Source organism: Vicugna pacos, chromosome 18 (genome assembly GCF_048564905.1).
Source record: "Vicugna pacos chromosome 18, VicPac4, whole genome shotgun sequence".
Lineage (NCBI taxonomy): Eukaryota > Metazoa > Chordata > Mammalia > Artiodactyla > Camelidae > Vicugna > Vicugna pacos.
Genome location: NC_133004.1, coordinates 21724250 through 21738768, shown reverse-complemented (window position 1 = coordinate 21738768; position 14519 = coordinate 21724250). Strand labels below are relative to the sequence as shown.

The 14519-nt window shown below is 53.3% G+C and overlaps 2 protein-coding genes across 4 annotated transcripts in view; one reads left to right on the top strand and one right to left on the bottom strand.

Annotated features, from left to right (window-relative positions):
• Positions 1-1337, top strand: part of TRAP1 (TNF receptor associated protein 1) — a 48787-nt gene extending 47450 nt beyond the window's left edge. Inside the window, exons 17-18 of the mRNA XM_072942579.1 lie at positions 718-790; positions 1015-1337. Of these exons, the coding sequence (XP_072798680.1) occupies positions 718-790; positions 1015-1116 (175 nt within the window). The 3' untranslated portion in view covers positions 1117-1337. The remainder of the gene's footprint in view (positions 1-717; positions 791-1014) is intronic.
• The window catches only part of DNASE1 (deoxyribonuclease 1), a 42976-nt gene that overhangs the window by 2591 nt on the left and 25866 nt on the right, over positions 1-14519 (bottom strand). Inside the window, exons 2-14 of one of the 3 annotated variants that reach the window (XM_006204316.4) lie at positions 13045-13563; positions 11741-11956; positions 10805-10955; positions 5623-5723; positions 4605-4689; positions 4016-4163; positions 3600-3688; positions 3338-3421; positions 2970-3085; positions 2642-2754; positions 2398-2552; positions 1863-1959; positions 1281-1616 (exon numbers count right to left, since the gene is read on the bottom strand). In XM_006204316.4, coding sequence (XP_006204378.1) covers positions 1569-1616; positions 1863-1959; positions 2398-2552; positions 2642-2754; positions 2970-3085; positions 3338-3421; positions 3600-3688; positions 4016-4162 — 849 coding nt within the window. In that variant the 5' untranslated portion in view covers position 4163; positions 4605-4689; positions 5623-5723; ... (1 more) ...; positions 11741-11956; positions 13045-13563 and the 3' untranslated portion in view covers positions 1281-1568. Of the gene's footprint in view, positions 1-1280; positions 1617-1862; positions 1960-2397; positions 2553-2641; positions 2755-2969; positions 3086-3337; positions 3422-3599; positions 3689-4015; positions 4164-4604; positions 4690-5622; positions 5724-10804; positions 10956-11740; positions 11957-13044; positions 13564-14519 lie in introns of those variants that run through there. The other 2 variants (XM_072942580.1, XM_072942581.1) reach the window with 2 other exon arrangements.

The window sequence follows — 14519 nt, the reverse complement described above, 5'->3', positions numbered from 1 at the left end:
TATATGATCTATTTCAACAACTGGGACTTCCTCCTCCAGCCTCTTCTGGCTGTTCTTCCATGTTTACTTTTCTGTATGAATTTTTTAGGTGTAAAAGAAATCTTAATGTAAAGGAGTCCTATTAAGTGTATGGATTAATTTAAGGAAAAGTTTCACCTTTATTTATGATCCAGTTATCCAGGAACTAACAAATGTCTTTTCATACAGTAAACTCATCTTTCTCTCCTTTAGTAGTGTTTAGTTTATATTAATTTTGGTACTTACTGCATTTCCTAATATTAAAACTTTAGACTGATTCTCTTGGGTTTTCTGGGAATATCATTTGTAACTGATCATTTACCATTTAATTTTTATGTGCCTTACTTTTTTATACCGGACCATCCTATTACTCTGTTTTGAATGTTCTGATAACCCCAACATTTCAGAAAAGTCACTAGAACACAAAATTAAAAGCCCTTGTGCTGAGTGTGTGCCTCATGCTCTGAGCTGAACTCTGGGGGGTCTCTGTCGTGCTGAGTGTGTGCCCCCCGCCCTGAGCTGACCTCTGGGGGTCTCTGTGGTGCTGAGTGTGTGCCCCCCGCCCTGAGCTGACCTCTGGGGGTCTCTGTGGTGCTGAGTGTGTGCCCCACGCCCTGAGCTGACCTCTGGGGGGTCTCTGTGGTGCTGAGTGTATGCCCCACGCCCTGAGCTGACCTCTGGGGGGTCTCTGTGGTGCAGGCACACGCTGATCAAGAAGCTCAGTCAGCTGAGAGACCAAGAGCCGGACCTGGCCCAGCTGCTGGTCGATCAGGTGAGTCTCCTGAAGATGCGCTAAGAGCAGAACTGAGGAGCTGGGCTGCCAGTTTCAGAAGCCAGCTTCTTCCTTTCAGGTGGGACAGTTCAGTTTCCTTTAAATCCCTGTTTTAAAAGGAACAGCTCTTTTCTTTCTTCTCTCTGCATTTGAGTGAGGTCCCTGGGTTGGACCTGGGACCCAGTGTTGCTCACCCACTAAAGAGCTGCCGCCCTGCCTTTCAGATCTATGAGAACGCCATGATCACAGCGGGGCTCATCGACGACCCCCGACCCATGGTCAGCCGCCTGAACCACCTACTGGTCAAGGCCCTGGAGCGACACTGAAGGCCAAGGGGCTGGCCGGGTTCTGGGGTGCAGCCCAGGGGCCGTGAAAGCCCCAGGTCGTCCTGCGGAGTTATGCCTCCAGGAGTGGGGACAGATGGAACCGTGTGCCTCTGCTGTGGGGCAAGGCAGCCGAGGGGAGCACAGGAAGGACTGGATGCCGCCAATGAGAACACCCTCTTTTGAGCTTTATTACTTTAATTAAAAGGTACTTCTTAGTGTTAGACTTCTTGTCCAGACTGAGGTGGTGAGATACTCTGCTGACACAACCCCCAAGCTTACAATGGAAGCAGGTAGTGAGGAAAAGTCTACCTTCCGTCTCCTTCCTCAAATTCCAGCTGCCATGGTGGTTGGGGGCCCAAGGGGGAGGAATGGGGACCCTAGGGACTAGGCACTGATTTCTTAAACTCCATCCCCGGCACTTGGACGTGACGATAGGATCACTTCCATCAGGCTCACTTCAGCGTCACCTCCACCGGGTAATGGTCGCTGACGGCTAGGGCCTGCAGGAGACGTGCAGTGAGTGCAGGGACACCCAAACATTGAGTTCTCTGCAAACAGTGCTCCTGGGGGCAGGTCAAGATTTGGACCCAGGCCCAGTCCCATCTGCCTGAGAAGAGACCAAAAGGCTCCCAGGGCCACAGGCAAGTGGCTCTTCCAAGCCCATGAGAAAAGCAGTGGGTCCAGATCTCACTACGTTCCTGTGTCCCAGGCTCCCGTTCAAGCTGTGGTGTGTACAGGACACTTACCATAGCGTTGCTTAGTCCGTATGCAGATTCGAAGTCAAAGCGAGCGGCCGAATTAGTAACCACAGCACTTTGGAGCAGAGATCCCGCAACCACAATCCTGCAGCCCCCGACATGGGAGAAGGTCGTCCTTAGCCCACTGTCTGGCTCTGTGCCCTTAAACACTGGGGCCCAGCATGTCCCCCCAGATCATCTCTTGGTCTGGTAAATTTCCCATGGCCCCACTGTGCCCCCACTGCTCTAAAGCGCCCCTGTGGACCTGGCTCAGTGTCCCCACCACACTGAGCTGCGGGACCTGGGGCACCCTGGGCCCTCGGGCCCCACACTGCAAACCACTAACCTGCATACCTTCCAGTGTCCCATGTGTGCTTCACCCCACAACTAAGAAATGCTGCTCCTTTCATTCCATTTTCTAAGTGAACTGACTGGCGCTCAGGAGGGTGAGTGTCAGGTCTGGGAACCATTTCTGAAGCTGCTCATGGGGGCACCCTCATCCCCCCTGGGGGCTCAGTGCCAGGCAGGCCTGGGCCCTGCTCACCTGTCGTAGGCGCAGTCCGTGGATGTAACTGTGGTGTCGGCAGAGTCAGGAATCAGCCACTGGAAGGCGGAGCTCGTGCGCAGGCGGATGGATGACCACTGCGAGGAGGTGACGTAGCTGCAGTCCGCATTGAAGTCGCCCATCAACATAATGTCCTACCAGGAGACACCAGCTGGTTGGCCTGGGGCAGGGATGAGGATGAGGGCCTCCAGAGCCCAAGGCGGCGGTGGGGGGGGCGCCTCACCTCCAAGTCCCACTTCTTGCGGACATCCAGGTAGACGTCATACAGAGAGTTGATCTCAGCCACTGCATCTGACGGGGCCGCGTGCAGGGGAACGATGGCAAACTCCTTGACCTCTGTGGAGACGCAGTCACGCTGAGCAGTGTGGACACATGCTCAGTAGTGTGTCAGGGGCTGGGGTGGAGGCCACATGAGACCATCCCCACGGATGGACATTTTCCTAAGTAACTTCAATGTAAGACCAGAACCCTAGGGGCTTGGGGACAGCACAAGATGTGGGCTTCCAAGGAGTCCCGGGAAGGGCGGGGCTGGGCCGGGCGGCAGCACTCACTGGTGGACGGGGAGGAGAACTTGACCACGGCTGGCTCCCGGCTGAAGGTGTCGTTCCCGCAGGACTCGCAGCCGTCGTCGTACTGGTAGCTGTCCAGCACGGACACCTGGTCGGGTCTGTGGAGGGCGGTTAGCCTGGGGCTCGGGTGCCCCCTCATTGTGTGAAACCCAGGTCCAGGGGACGGTTCTCCCACCACATCCTCCTGCCTCTGCACAGGTTGTGAGGCCTTGGGGGCACAGCCCAACTCAGACCCCTGCTCTGTGGCCCCAGTTCTTGCCCCTGCGCCTTGGGGGAAGGAGCTCACGGGCCCTGGAGCACACACCCAGAGCCCCCGTGGGTACCCTCTGGGGAGCTGGCCGCAGCTTTACCTAAACACGAAGAGGTAGCGCTCCTTGTAGCTGTTGCGTCCCAGTGGCTCACTGACCACATAGTGAAAGGTGTTAGGGTCATCCCTGGAGTGAGGAAACGAACATCTTGGTCAGGGGATCCCTGGGAACCCTCCTGCCACCTACAGCAGGGCTCCTGCCCACATCCATATCCCAGGAGCCTGGCTGAAATGTCCTGGAAGGGATGGTCTCGCCTCCACCACCCCACCCCCGTGCCTCCTGGTGCCCCTCTGCTGTCACCCACGCATTAAGTTTGTCCAGCAGCTTCCCCACGGCTGTCAGGTGGCTGTCTCTGACCTCCTGGATGAGGGCAATATCGTAGCGGTTCAGGATCTGGGGATGAGACCACAGCGGTGCTGAGCAGGGGTAGGCAGGGCATCCGAGCCCACCTGCTCTGAGTCACAGGGCTGAGGTGCTGCTCTCCAGATGCCTTTTCATCGCTGCTTGGCCTGCAACCAGCAGCTTTTGCCTGGGACTCTACTGCCAGCCATGGACGAGGGCCCTGTCCCCCTGCCTGACGGGAGCCAAGACCAGACACTCTTGATGCCCTCCCCACCCCAGCCACCTCCAGGACTGACCACAGGCCCAGTATTCCTGAGCCTGTCAGAGGCAGCCCACTGCATCCCAGAGTTCCTTGGCAACAGGCCAGCCTGGAGTTACCTTCACAATGTAGTTGGAAAGGGTGGCATTGGACATCTTGGTCTCCCCAAAAGTCCGGATGTTGAAAGCTGTTATTTTCAGGGACAGGGCCACCTGCAGCAGGCCAGCCAGGGCGAGCAGCACCCCCATCAGTCTGGCACTCCTCATTCTGCAGCAGGAGGGGTGTTTGTACGTGGGCCTGGGGGTAGTGGACACAGCACCCACTTCCTCCCCGAGTCCAGAGCTGGGCGGGGCTGGTGAGCCCTATGGGCTGTGCTGAGCAGGCCAGGGCGAGCCTCAGAAGCCGCACCAGTGTCCGGAAAGCCAGACACCAAGCACCAAGTAACGGACCCTGGTCTTCTCACTCCTCACCCACTGGCAGAGGGGGCCCCACAAGGGTCACCAGCCTAGGAGGCCTGTGGTGCTCACTGTTGGTGGGGCACCAGCTCACTGCCCTCCCTGCTCCAGACATCCACCCAGCCAGGACTGGCCAGGGCTCTCCCCAGAGTGGCCATAGTTACCAAGAGGGACCCCATGGTGCTTCTGGGCCTGGTGCCCACCTTCCACAGGCCACGTGTCACACAGCCATTGGGGCACCAAGCACACTCACCTGAAACTTGACTTCCACAAGATGATGGGAATTCTGCCAAGAATCCGAATTGATACTCTTTGGTATCAATTTTCTCCTTTTGCCGCTTTAAGAAAAAATAATTTATAAAGGGAATTGTGTTAAGAAACACAGCTAAGAGCTCCCACACAGAGCTGCTGCCGTTCCAAATCCCCACAGAGAGAACACTCGTCTCACCTGGGGTTTTAAAGGTTTGGGCATCTGTGACCTTTCTCAGGGCATCAAGCTGGAGGACACAGAACAATGGCACTGCCTGTGTGGCTTTTCCAGCAGGTGGGTAGCTGGCATGTGTTTATTTCAACAGGCATGGGTCCTTGCTGTTGTGAAAGGCACCTGATGATATTTGCATTTGGTTTTAGAAAGTCTAATAATACGGCCAAAGGCTCCGTGTCCTTTGCACGTGCTGTTTCTCTGGAATGGGGAGCAGGTGCATTGGAGGGCAGGGCCCTGGCTGCAGAACTTGAGATGACCTTGGATTGAGTGGTCAAAGCCAGACATTCCATGGTGCAAATGGAGCCCATGGTGGCCGCTCTTTGTCCTAGGACCCATCTCTCAGCAACTCCAACCCTTGCTTCCTAATCTGTCAGTCATGAGGGCTGCAGACATCAGGGGCTCTCAACGGCGTGTGTGCAATGCAGCACTGGGGGCTGCAGTCCATCTCACTTGCCAGCAAGGCAGCATGAAGCCTTCCTGAGGTGGATGGAGAGCCTGTGTGCCCAGGTGCAGGTGACACAACTGGCCAGATCACAAGGACATGGGCAGCAGCTGGCTCCATGCCAAGCCTCGAGTCCAGTCATTTCTTTTTGGAGTTCTTGACCTTCCCATTTGTATTCATTTCCTGTGGCTGCTGTAACAAGTCACCACAAACTTGGGGGCTTAAAACTACAGAAATGTATTCTCTAACAATTTTAGAGGCCAGAGTCTGCGATTTCACTGAGCTGAAGTCAAGGTGTCACAGGGCTGCGCACCTCCAGAGGCTCTAGGGGAGAGCCCTTCCTACCTCTTCAGCTTCCGGGGGCTCCTGCTGTTCCTTGGCTTGTGGCTGCATCACCCCCATCTCTGCCTCCATTGTTACTGTCTGGGTCCACTCTCCCCCGCCCCCTGGCAAAGAAAGAGATGATTGAGTTTAGGGTCCTCTCAGATAATCCAGGACCATCTCCCATCTCAAGATCCTCTTTTGCCATATAAAGTGAAGAGTTTCCGGCGATTAGGACGTGGATCTAACTGGGGCGGGGCGGGGCCTTTTTCAGCCCATCACGGATCTCTGCCCCATTTGGGAGGGGTTGTGGTCTCCAAGGTCAGCCCTGTGAGTGGGAGGCTGGGTCCTTCCCTGGGATGGAAGGGTCTTGCAGTATGAAAGGGAGTGCAGGGCTGTGAGGGACTAGAGGTTAGGGAGCAGTCAGCAGGGACCAAGGTCAAAATCAAGAAAGTATACTGTAGATCTGGTCAGCTGGTTGTGAAGGAGGAGGACGCAGAAAGGATTAAAAACAACCCAAAGTTAGCCAACTTCAGCAAGACCAGGACTGCCTGGAGTAATGACAACATGCGGACGGCAGCTCTGGCTATCAGCAGGAATGCCAGTCAGCTCCTGTGTCCCTCGATAAGGCATCTGCAAGATGCGGTCACCTGGCCTGGCCCTCAAGCTGCCAGGAGCCCCACAACAGCTTTTTGCAAAGGACTGATTGCTGATACTCCTATTTAAAATCCCTGAGGCTGGGACAGCTTCAAGTGTGTCAAAATCTAGGCCCCAACCACCAAGCAGTCCCATCAATGTATTCAAAGTAGGGGCCTCGACCACTTACTTCCTGGACACACACTTGCCAGACCTTTTGAAGGGCACATGGGGGCAAATCAGTGGGCAGCCACTAGTCCAGCTACTGGCAGGCACAGGGACCTTCCAGTTCTCAGCATGTGAGATACAGACCCCGTCTGTCAACACTCATGCCCTCCTCTCCACCAAACGCTGCCCCTTCTGCTCTGGGGAGCTGCCGTCCCTCCCCAAACTGCCAGAAGAAAAGCCCCGACTGTGGCCCCACCTGCACCAAGTGCCGGGCTCTGTCACCACCTTGGTTACTCTGAGTCAGGCCCATGGGAGGCCAGCAACACAGCCCGGGAGGAGTCAGGGATTTAGGGCCCAGACCAGGCTCACCCACTGTTCCTTCAGCCACTTTGAACCTCAATATCTCCATCTATAAAATGGGGATAAAACCAACACTGCTTTCCTCTTAGGTTTGTCCTAAGGATCAACAGGTAGAACATTATTCCACAGAAGAATCATTTCATGTCTCCTTAAAAATTCATCTTATCCCTAAGAAGAAAACAACTAAAAAAAAAAAATCCGTAAGAGCAGTAACCCTCACAGTTGTGACATTTCCATCACCCCTTTGCCTTTCCCTCATGTACCTCTTTTCCATTTGTATCAGTCAGCTGTTGCTCTGTAACAAGCAATCTCAATATTCAATATGTACAGCAATATGCATTTTTTCCCCATGTGCCCAGGCCTGTAGCTTAGGTGGTAGGTCTCTGCTTCCTGGGCCTCCCTCTGGGGTCAGGCTAGAAGGACTGCAGCTACCCAGGGTATGCTCCTCTAACATGTTGGAAGATGGAAACTTCCAGAGGGGTGAACACAAATACATGACGCCTCCAGAGGCCTGGCTCAGAATCTGCACGTTGCCACTTCTGCCCACATTCTTTTTGTCTTAGCAAGTGACAGGGCCAAGCCCAACACCAATGGCGGGAAGTCAGAGGTACACTCCTGTGCCAGGCTCCATAATGGCATCCTTCAAAGTCATATCAGCAGGGAAACGGGTGCAGAGAGCAGACCACTCTCTGATTGTGGTGAGCTGTGTTTCTATGAGCCCTGAGAGTCTGCCACCCTATTTAGTTAACTAAGCCTGCTCCAGATACAGGAAGGGGAAACATGCATCACAAGGAAGTAATGAAGTTGGAGCCAGGTCCTGAGCTGTGATGTGGCTGAAATCAAAGGATAAAGAAAAAAATCCTCTTAAGCACCAAAGCCGAGAACAAAATGGCCTCAAGAGACACTTGCTCTATGCAAGCCGGTCGGGCTGCAAGGGCGACAGTGAGCGCCACAAGACCCAGTGAGCCCTCCCTAAAAGTAGGGGTGGGGGTGACTTGCACACCAACATGCTGCCTGGAAGAGAGGACATCCACAGAACAGACCCCGAGGGAAAAGGGAAGGGCATGGAGCGGCAGCTTCCAGCCTGTGCCGAGGCGCCCCCGCCCCTAGTGAGCTTGCAGCCACAGCAGGATGCCTTTTACTTGTGAGGAAAACAGTGATACTCAACGTCTTTGGACGCTTCACGGTTTTAACCTCATATCTTGCTACATTCCTTTCCATGATTTGATGTCTGCAAAGCTAGGATTCTGACAGTTACTGAAAAAGCAATTACTGTGTGAGTGAGTATCAATGTGGGACAGGCAACAGGGGTGGCAGTTTCCAATCTGATTCTAAGATTTAAGGAGAGCCCAAGAGGCACACATTCCATCTGTAAGTAATTACAGTTACCTAAAAATATAATGAAAAAAAATTTTAAGTTTATATATATTATTTTCCAAATATCTACTATAAATTGCTAGAACATAGTTAAATTGTTTGTTTGGACTTATCTATTTAATAAATGTAACTGTTAGGTATTTCTTTTGGCCTAGGGGTCCCTTAAAATAATTACTAAACCTTACCTAGGGGTGCGCTGGGCCGAGGGTTGGGAAACCCTGACTTTAACATACACAGCAGTGTGCCCCTGCCACTAGGACCCTGCCTGCATCCAAATGCTTGGATACCTGAAACTCATTTGCATCCTGCTTCCCCTCAGCCCCAAATGCATCCTGAGTCTGCACTCCCCTCTGGTTCTACAGCCGCCACTCTTCCCCCGAACAAATGCAAAGCTGCCCATTGGTCTCCCTGCTCCCAGAAAACCGCGCCACAATCCAAGCCTCGGCCGGTGCCAGCACATCCTGTGAATGTGTGATCAGATTCTCCTGCTTAAAATTTGTCATTGGTTTCTCATTGTCCTCAAGAGAAAAGCTGGCGCCTATCAGGACCTGTGTGGTTCTAACTCAGAACCTCCGCTCTGCCCCTGAGTGGCCGCCTTGTTCTGTCCCAGTTTCAGCTCACCAACCCCTCTTCAGGGAGGTCGTCCTCTGCCCACCCAGTCCCTGCCACCAGCATGGTCCCAGTGTCATCTTTTCCATGACCCTTGTTTTCTTTGTTTTAGTGTCTGCTCTTACTTGCTTATACTCATTTAAGGCTGGCCTCTGGACTAGAACACCAGCTGCCCAGGAGTAGGGACCTCATCTATCTCATCCATCAAACTGCCCAGGCCTCAAAGCCTGGGAGGCAGAGGCTGAACGAGCAAGCGGGGCTCCGTGCTCACCTGCTCCTCATCTCCTGCCCCCAACCTCCCACGTGAGAGAACGTCCCTTCCTCATGAACATCCACAGAGAACCCAGCACGGCCTTCTGTCCTGAAGCACAGGAGACACTAAGGAGCATCCAGGTGGCCTCTGGGCACTCAGCTTGAGCTGACCAGAAGCTCCCAGGAGCCAGTGGCTATTGTGGCCCCTCAGACATGCCCCCCCTCCCTCCAGCCAGACTCCACCCAGACTCCATCTCTCCCCTCGGGAGGGGTGGTTGCTGCACCCACAGACAGAGCGCTTTAGAGGACAAAGAGGCTTCCACCCTTTACTGGAGATAAAGGGCCAATGTCTTTGCAACAACACTGCATTAACCCATGTCAGACAGCCTATGCAGGTCAGCAGTCATCTGTCCGCTCAGCCGCTGGCCTTGACCCATGATCCCACCTCAGCTCACCATCCCTCATGAATTTATTTCTGTTCATTATAAGGAAACCATTAACCCAGGATGGAAAATTTCTCAGAACAACATGCCTATGAATTGCTACAATCCACAACCAGTTTCACAGTCACGCCCTTCACAGCCTGGGCCCTGCTCCCTCACCCCGTTGTGGAACAGGTGGCACTCGGTCTGGGAGCCTGAGAAGCAGTGTGCTTGCCCTTTGCAAATCACAGACAAGCCTCCCTTGGTTCCCCACCTGATTCCCTGCCCCTCAAAAGTGCACTTTTCTGCACTCTTCTTTCAGGAGAGAAGCCAATGAAAAGGGAATTGTTTAAAAAGACATTTTCAAGGAGTATGTTGGAGAGATTAGCATACCTTTAGCCTGGGCCCATGAGCACAAACAAGCTCACGTTCCTGCTGACGGACCTGAGGCCCTTAAAGATTTCATTAGTCATAGAGCTCCACTGACTAGACTCCCCACGTTCTGATGATGTTTCCAACAAGGCTGCAATGGGGAGTGTCCCCCAAATTCCCAAGCACAAAGAGCCTTCTCAGCAGGCCTGCCCAAGACAAGCAAGGAGAAGGAAGCTCACAGGATAGAGTGAGCTGGTCCTGGTGGTGTTTGCAGAGGTACTTTCTATTGCTCTGTCTTCCAGCTCACTAATCCTCTCTTCTGCTGTCTCATCTACTGTAAAATCCACCTACTGAATTTTAAATTTCAGTTATTGTACTTTCCCTTTCAGAATTTTCATTTAATCTTTTATGAATTCTAATTCTCTATGAAACTCTTCATCTTACCTATTTTCTTTAATATGTTAATAACTTACTTTAAAGTCCATATCTGCTACTCCAGTATCTTAATCTCCTGTGGGTCTACCAACTTTTGCCCCCCGTCCTGTTTCTCAGTATGCCTAGTAATTTGATGGACCAGCAGAGGAATGGTACGATGTATCCCTCCAGGGTGGGCAGCAGAGGGGCCAGGCCACCTCAGGCCAGCTGGGGACTCAGCTGACACTGAGCTCATTCTGCAGTCCTTGCAAAGCCCAATCACCTGGGGTCCCCAAAAGTCCCAGCCAAGAGTCTGGTATTTCTTAGGGCCATTCCTCCTTGGCAGGCTCTGAACTCTTCCCTAGCAGCAGGAAACTGCCAAAAACCCAGCTCTGCTTTTCAGCCACTTTCAGCTTCTCTGGTCTCCTTCCTTTCAAGGATCTCAGCCCTCCAGCCCCACTGCCTCAGGCCCATATCCCCAGCTCAGTCTCCCCAGCCCCACGAGATTACACGGACCTCCTCTGGCTTCTCTGCCTCTTAGCAGCCACCCCTGCCCAGCCCTAAGGGGAGAAGCCAATGTAGGAAGTAGGGCTCACCTCTTCAAGCTCCCCTCTGAGTCGTCGGTGCCAGGGCAGTGCTCTGGTCCTTCAAGCAGACGCTTTGTGAATTATGGCCAGTTCCTGAGTCTTCGGGAGGCATTGGTCTGCTGTGAGCTATTCCATGGCCAGAAGAAGCCTGTTTTCATTACTTGGAAAGAGTCACTGAAGTGAGGAGCTGGAAAGTTTGTAGGCTGATAACTAGGCAAGCTGGTCTAACTATCAGGCCACATGGACAACTCCGAGCTACAAATGTCCTGTGTAGAGGTACGCCAGCCAGTGAGACAGCATGCCTCTCTGCTCGACCAAGACTGTGGGACTCACGACCTCTGTATCCCGTCTGAAGCCTACGGTATTTGTCTTAAAAGAAGACAGCACAACACCAGGACACAGCAGTCCTGTATTCTATAAGCCTGTTCTACGCCTCCTCAGAGAACATGCACACATGTCCTTGGCTCAGGCTTCTTAACCTCGCTCCTGGAGGACTTTCAGCTCCAGGCCTGTTTCCTTTCTGGGGGCTATACCACCCTTGGCCAGAGAGATGATGCTGGTTTCTGACAAGAAATGTAAGTACCTGCCACAGGGCTTCTCTACAGACATTATAATTTCACACTGACAGTTTCAACATGTTTCCAAAGGGCCTCCCACCTCAGGGCCTTTGCACTGTTCCTCTACCTGAGTGCTCTGCCTCCAGATGGCTACACGGCTTGTCCCTCCCTTCACTTAAGCCTCTGCCCAGATGTCACCCTACCATAGCATCCTACTTAAGTAGCAGGTTTTCTTCCATGACTCTATCTCCTTTATCCTGATTTTCTTGCCACCATCACATCTAACACACGTTGTTATGGTCAACCTCATCCTACTGGGCTAAGTCGCACAAGAGCTGGGCGTATATAGCATCATGTAGACAAGGCTGGCCCCATAGCAGGTGCTCACCAAGTACTTGCTGAATGAAAAGATGAATGTCAGACAGGGGCCTTCTTGACAGAATGGCTTTAGATGTTCCAATCTCTTCGGCTGCTCTGGCTGTCCCCATCTAAGTGTGAGCATCTCACACAAGGGGAGCCTGACTAGGTCCTCTTGATGAATGAGTAAAGGAACAGGCTACTGCCACTGGGCCAGGCTCCTCACTCAGTCTCCACATCACAAATCCTGGTGGAACAATCATGTAACCAAATGTGATAAGGGAACACCATCAAAGTTACAGCTCCTAACAGGAGGGGAGGAGAGGGAAGCTCCTCGTGGGGTAAGGGGGAATCAGAGCAGCACTCAGGTCAAGTACAGCCAGACAGCAGGGAGCTCAGAACAACCCCGCCCTGTCATGGAAGTCCTGACTGTCAGACAGCAGGCCCCAGGTAGCTGCTGGTGTAGGCCTGTCTCCACGGAGAGGAGGGGCTGCTCCTGCCTGAGCCCAACAGGGTCCATGTGACGGTACAGCCCTATGACGTGGCGGCCACCAGCTCCACCACAGACCCTCAAACCTGAGTTCCAAGTGGGGTGTATCTTTCCAACTCTGCCCACTCCCTCGTGGATCAGCAGCTAGGGAAGGCTGATGCCTTGTCTTCCCCACCTCCCCTGGTCACTGTGTCCACTAGACCCCAGCCTCTGCTCATCTTCCTTTCTCTGAGCATCTCTGGACCTCAGAGTATAGGATATTGAGCAATGGGGTCCCACTAGTGAGGAGGAAACCACAGTCCCCAAGTTACCCTGGGTGCTTCTCCCTGACCCTCCACCATGAAAAGCCATGAGCTGTAATGTTCCTGTAACTCAGCTCCTCTTGGGGGTGGGGACACGTGCAATGCGGGCCTGTTGGGGCCCAGTCATGTGAGGAAAAAGGCTTCCACTGAGCCATCCTTCCCCAGTGCCTCAGCCTTCTCCCTACCCAGCCTCCAGGAGAGTCCCCTCACCAGGCCTGCTGCGAGTGAAGGATGCTGCGTTTGCCCTGCCCAGGGCCCCCATCCGCCAGAGGGCCTCAAAGAGGGCCTGCCCGTGCTGGGCCCTGACATGTGGGTAGACATGGGGTCCTGCCCCCATTCTCCACCCAAAGGGCCAGACACTGGCCCAGGGAACGAGCCTGAGGCATGGAGATTCCCAGGTGATGGAACAGAAGGTGCCCCCAGGAGAACAGAGAGGCAGCCACAGAGACCTCTGCCTCCTCAGGAATCGTAGGGTTCCAGGGTCTGGGGAGTGGCACTGGTTCTCCCCACTTCTACATTAGTTTAGAAAGCACGTCCACTCACCTTCTGAGGCTGCCTTTCCAGACGGCCTCCCCTGCGGCCTTCATACGCACACAGCTGCCCGTCAGGGGTCAATGCCCCTCCCCCAGTGCAGAGGTAAAGCAGGACGGCACTGGCTACGACAAGCCACCAGCTGTAGCCGTGGACAGGGGCCTCAGGCAGGAGCAGAGATGGCCTCAGGAGACCAGGAATGAGTCCAGCACAGCACCTTCCATCTGGTCCTCTGGCCAAGGCCAGAGTAGCTTGAGGTAGGTGGCCTTGTTGGTCTGGCTCCCCATCATCCAAAGACCGCTGAAGTCGTGGCGGGCAATAGAGGCAGCCTACGCAAATGCAGGGGGGACCGGCTCCTTCCCCCTCCTCTGAGCTCTATGAAGAGGTGCTGATCTTCGCAGGGGCCTCAGCTCACCAACGACACTGCGCAGGAAGCTGGTAAAATGCAAGCTTCTCAGGGGGCTGCCACCAGGCTGCCACCATGTCACTCTCTCACAGCCTGTGCGATCTTGCTGTTCCTATGCACACTGACTGGTTAATAAAAAGAAGAAAAAACCGAGTGTTAATGTCAGTCATCTTAGCTCGAGGGTACCACTTGTTCTGAAACTTCATCAAGCTCCTGACAGGCTGTTTCATTTGTTTGTATGTTTATTCATTCACTCAAGATGGAGTAACAGGGGCCCCCAAACAATGAGAAAACTGGGTAAGAGATGATGTGATGGTTTTCCGTCACTGGATAACAGTGCATGACAGTGATCCCAGAGATAAGGGCAACCAAGACACTGGGCCCTGTGACTGACCCGCCACAGCTGAGGTGGCTTCCAGGCTACAGTGTAGGGAAGGGAAACTGAGACCCAACTGTCCCCTGAGTATAGGTCAGGGAGGCCCAGGTGGCTACAATGTGTGGCGAAGAATGTTGGGAGGGAGTGGGTCACAAAGAAAGCAGAGCTCCAGGATCCGCAGAGGATCCCCTCAAGTCTTCAGCTGAGGACAAAACTGTATCTGTGTAAGAAAAGCTATGTGAGAGGCTGGGGCAAGAATCCCTTGCAGATAGAACTATCCCCGGAGCTCACACAGGAATGGGAATATTCTGTGTTCCCACAAGCCACCATGGAAAGACCTCCTCATTCACAGGATATTGGGTAGAATCCTCAGATAGGCATTACCCTTGGCAATGGGGCTAAATTAGCAGTAGACCAAAGGCAACTCTGGACCACCCTGATGAAGCAATTCTCTAAAGATCAACTGATGCCAAGGAACTTAACTGTGTGCCAGACCAAGATTAACACTGTTTGAAGGAATAGAACAAAACCCAGCAACCAACAACATAAATTCACAATGGCCAGTATCTAATAAGGAAACAGCCAGGTCTATCAGTCAGGGTCCAGCCAGGGACAGAAAACACATCGTACTTTAAACAAGGAAAGTTTAGTATAAAGAATTATTAACTATTTATAGGGGATTAACTAAAAGGAACCAATAGAGAA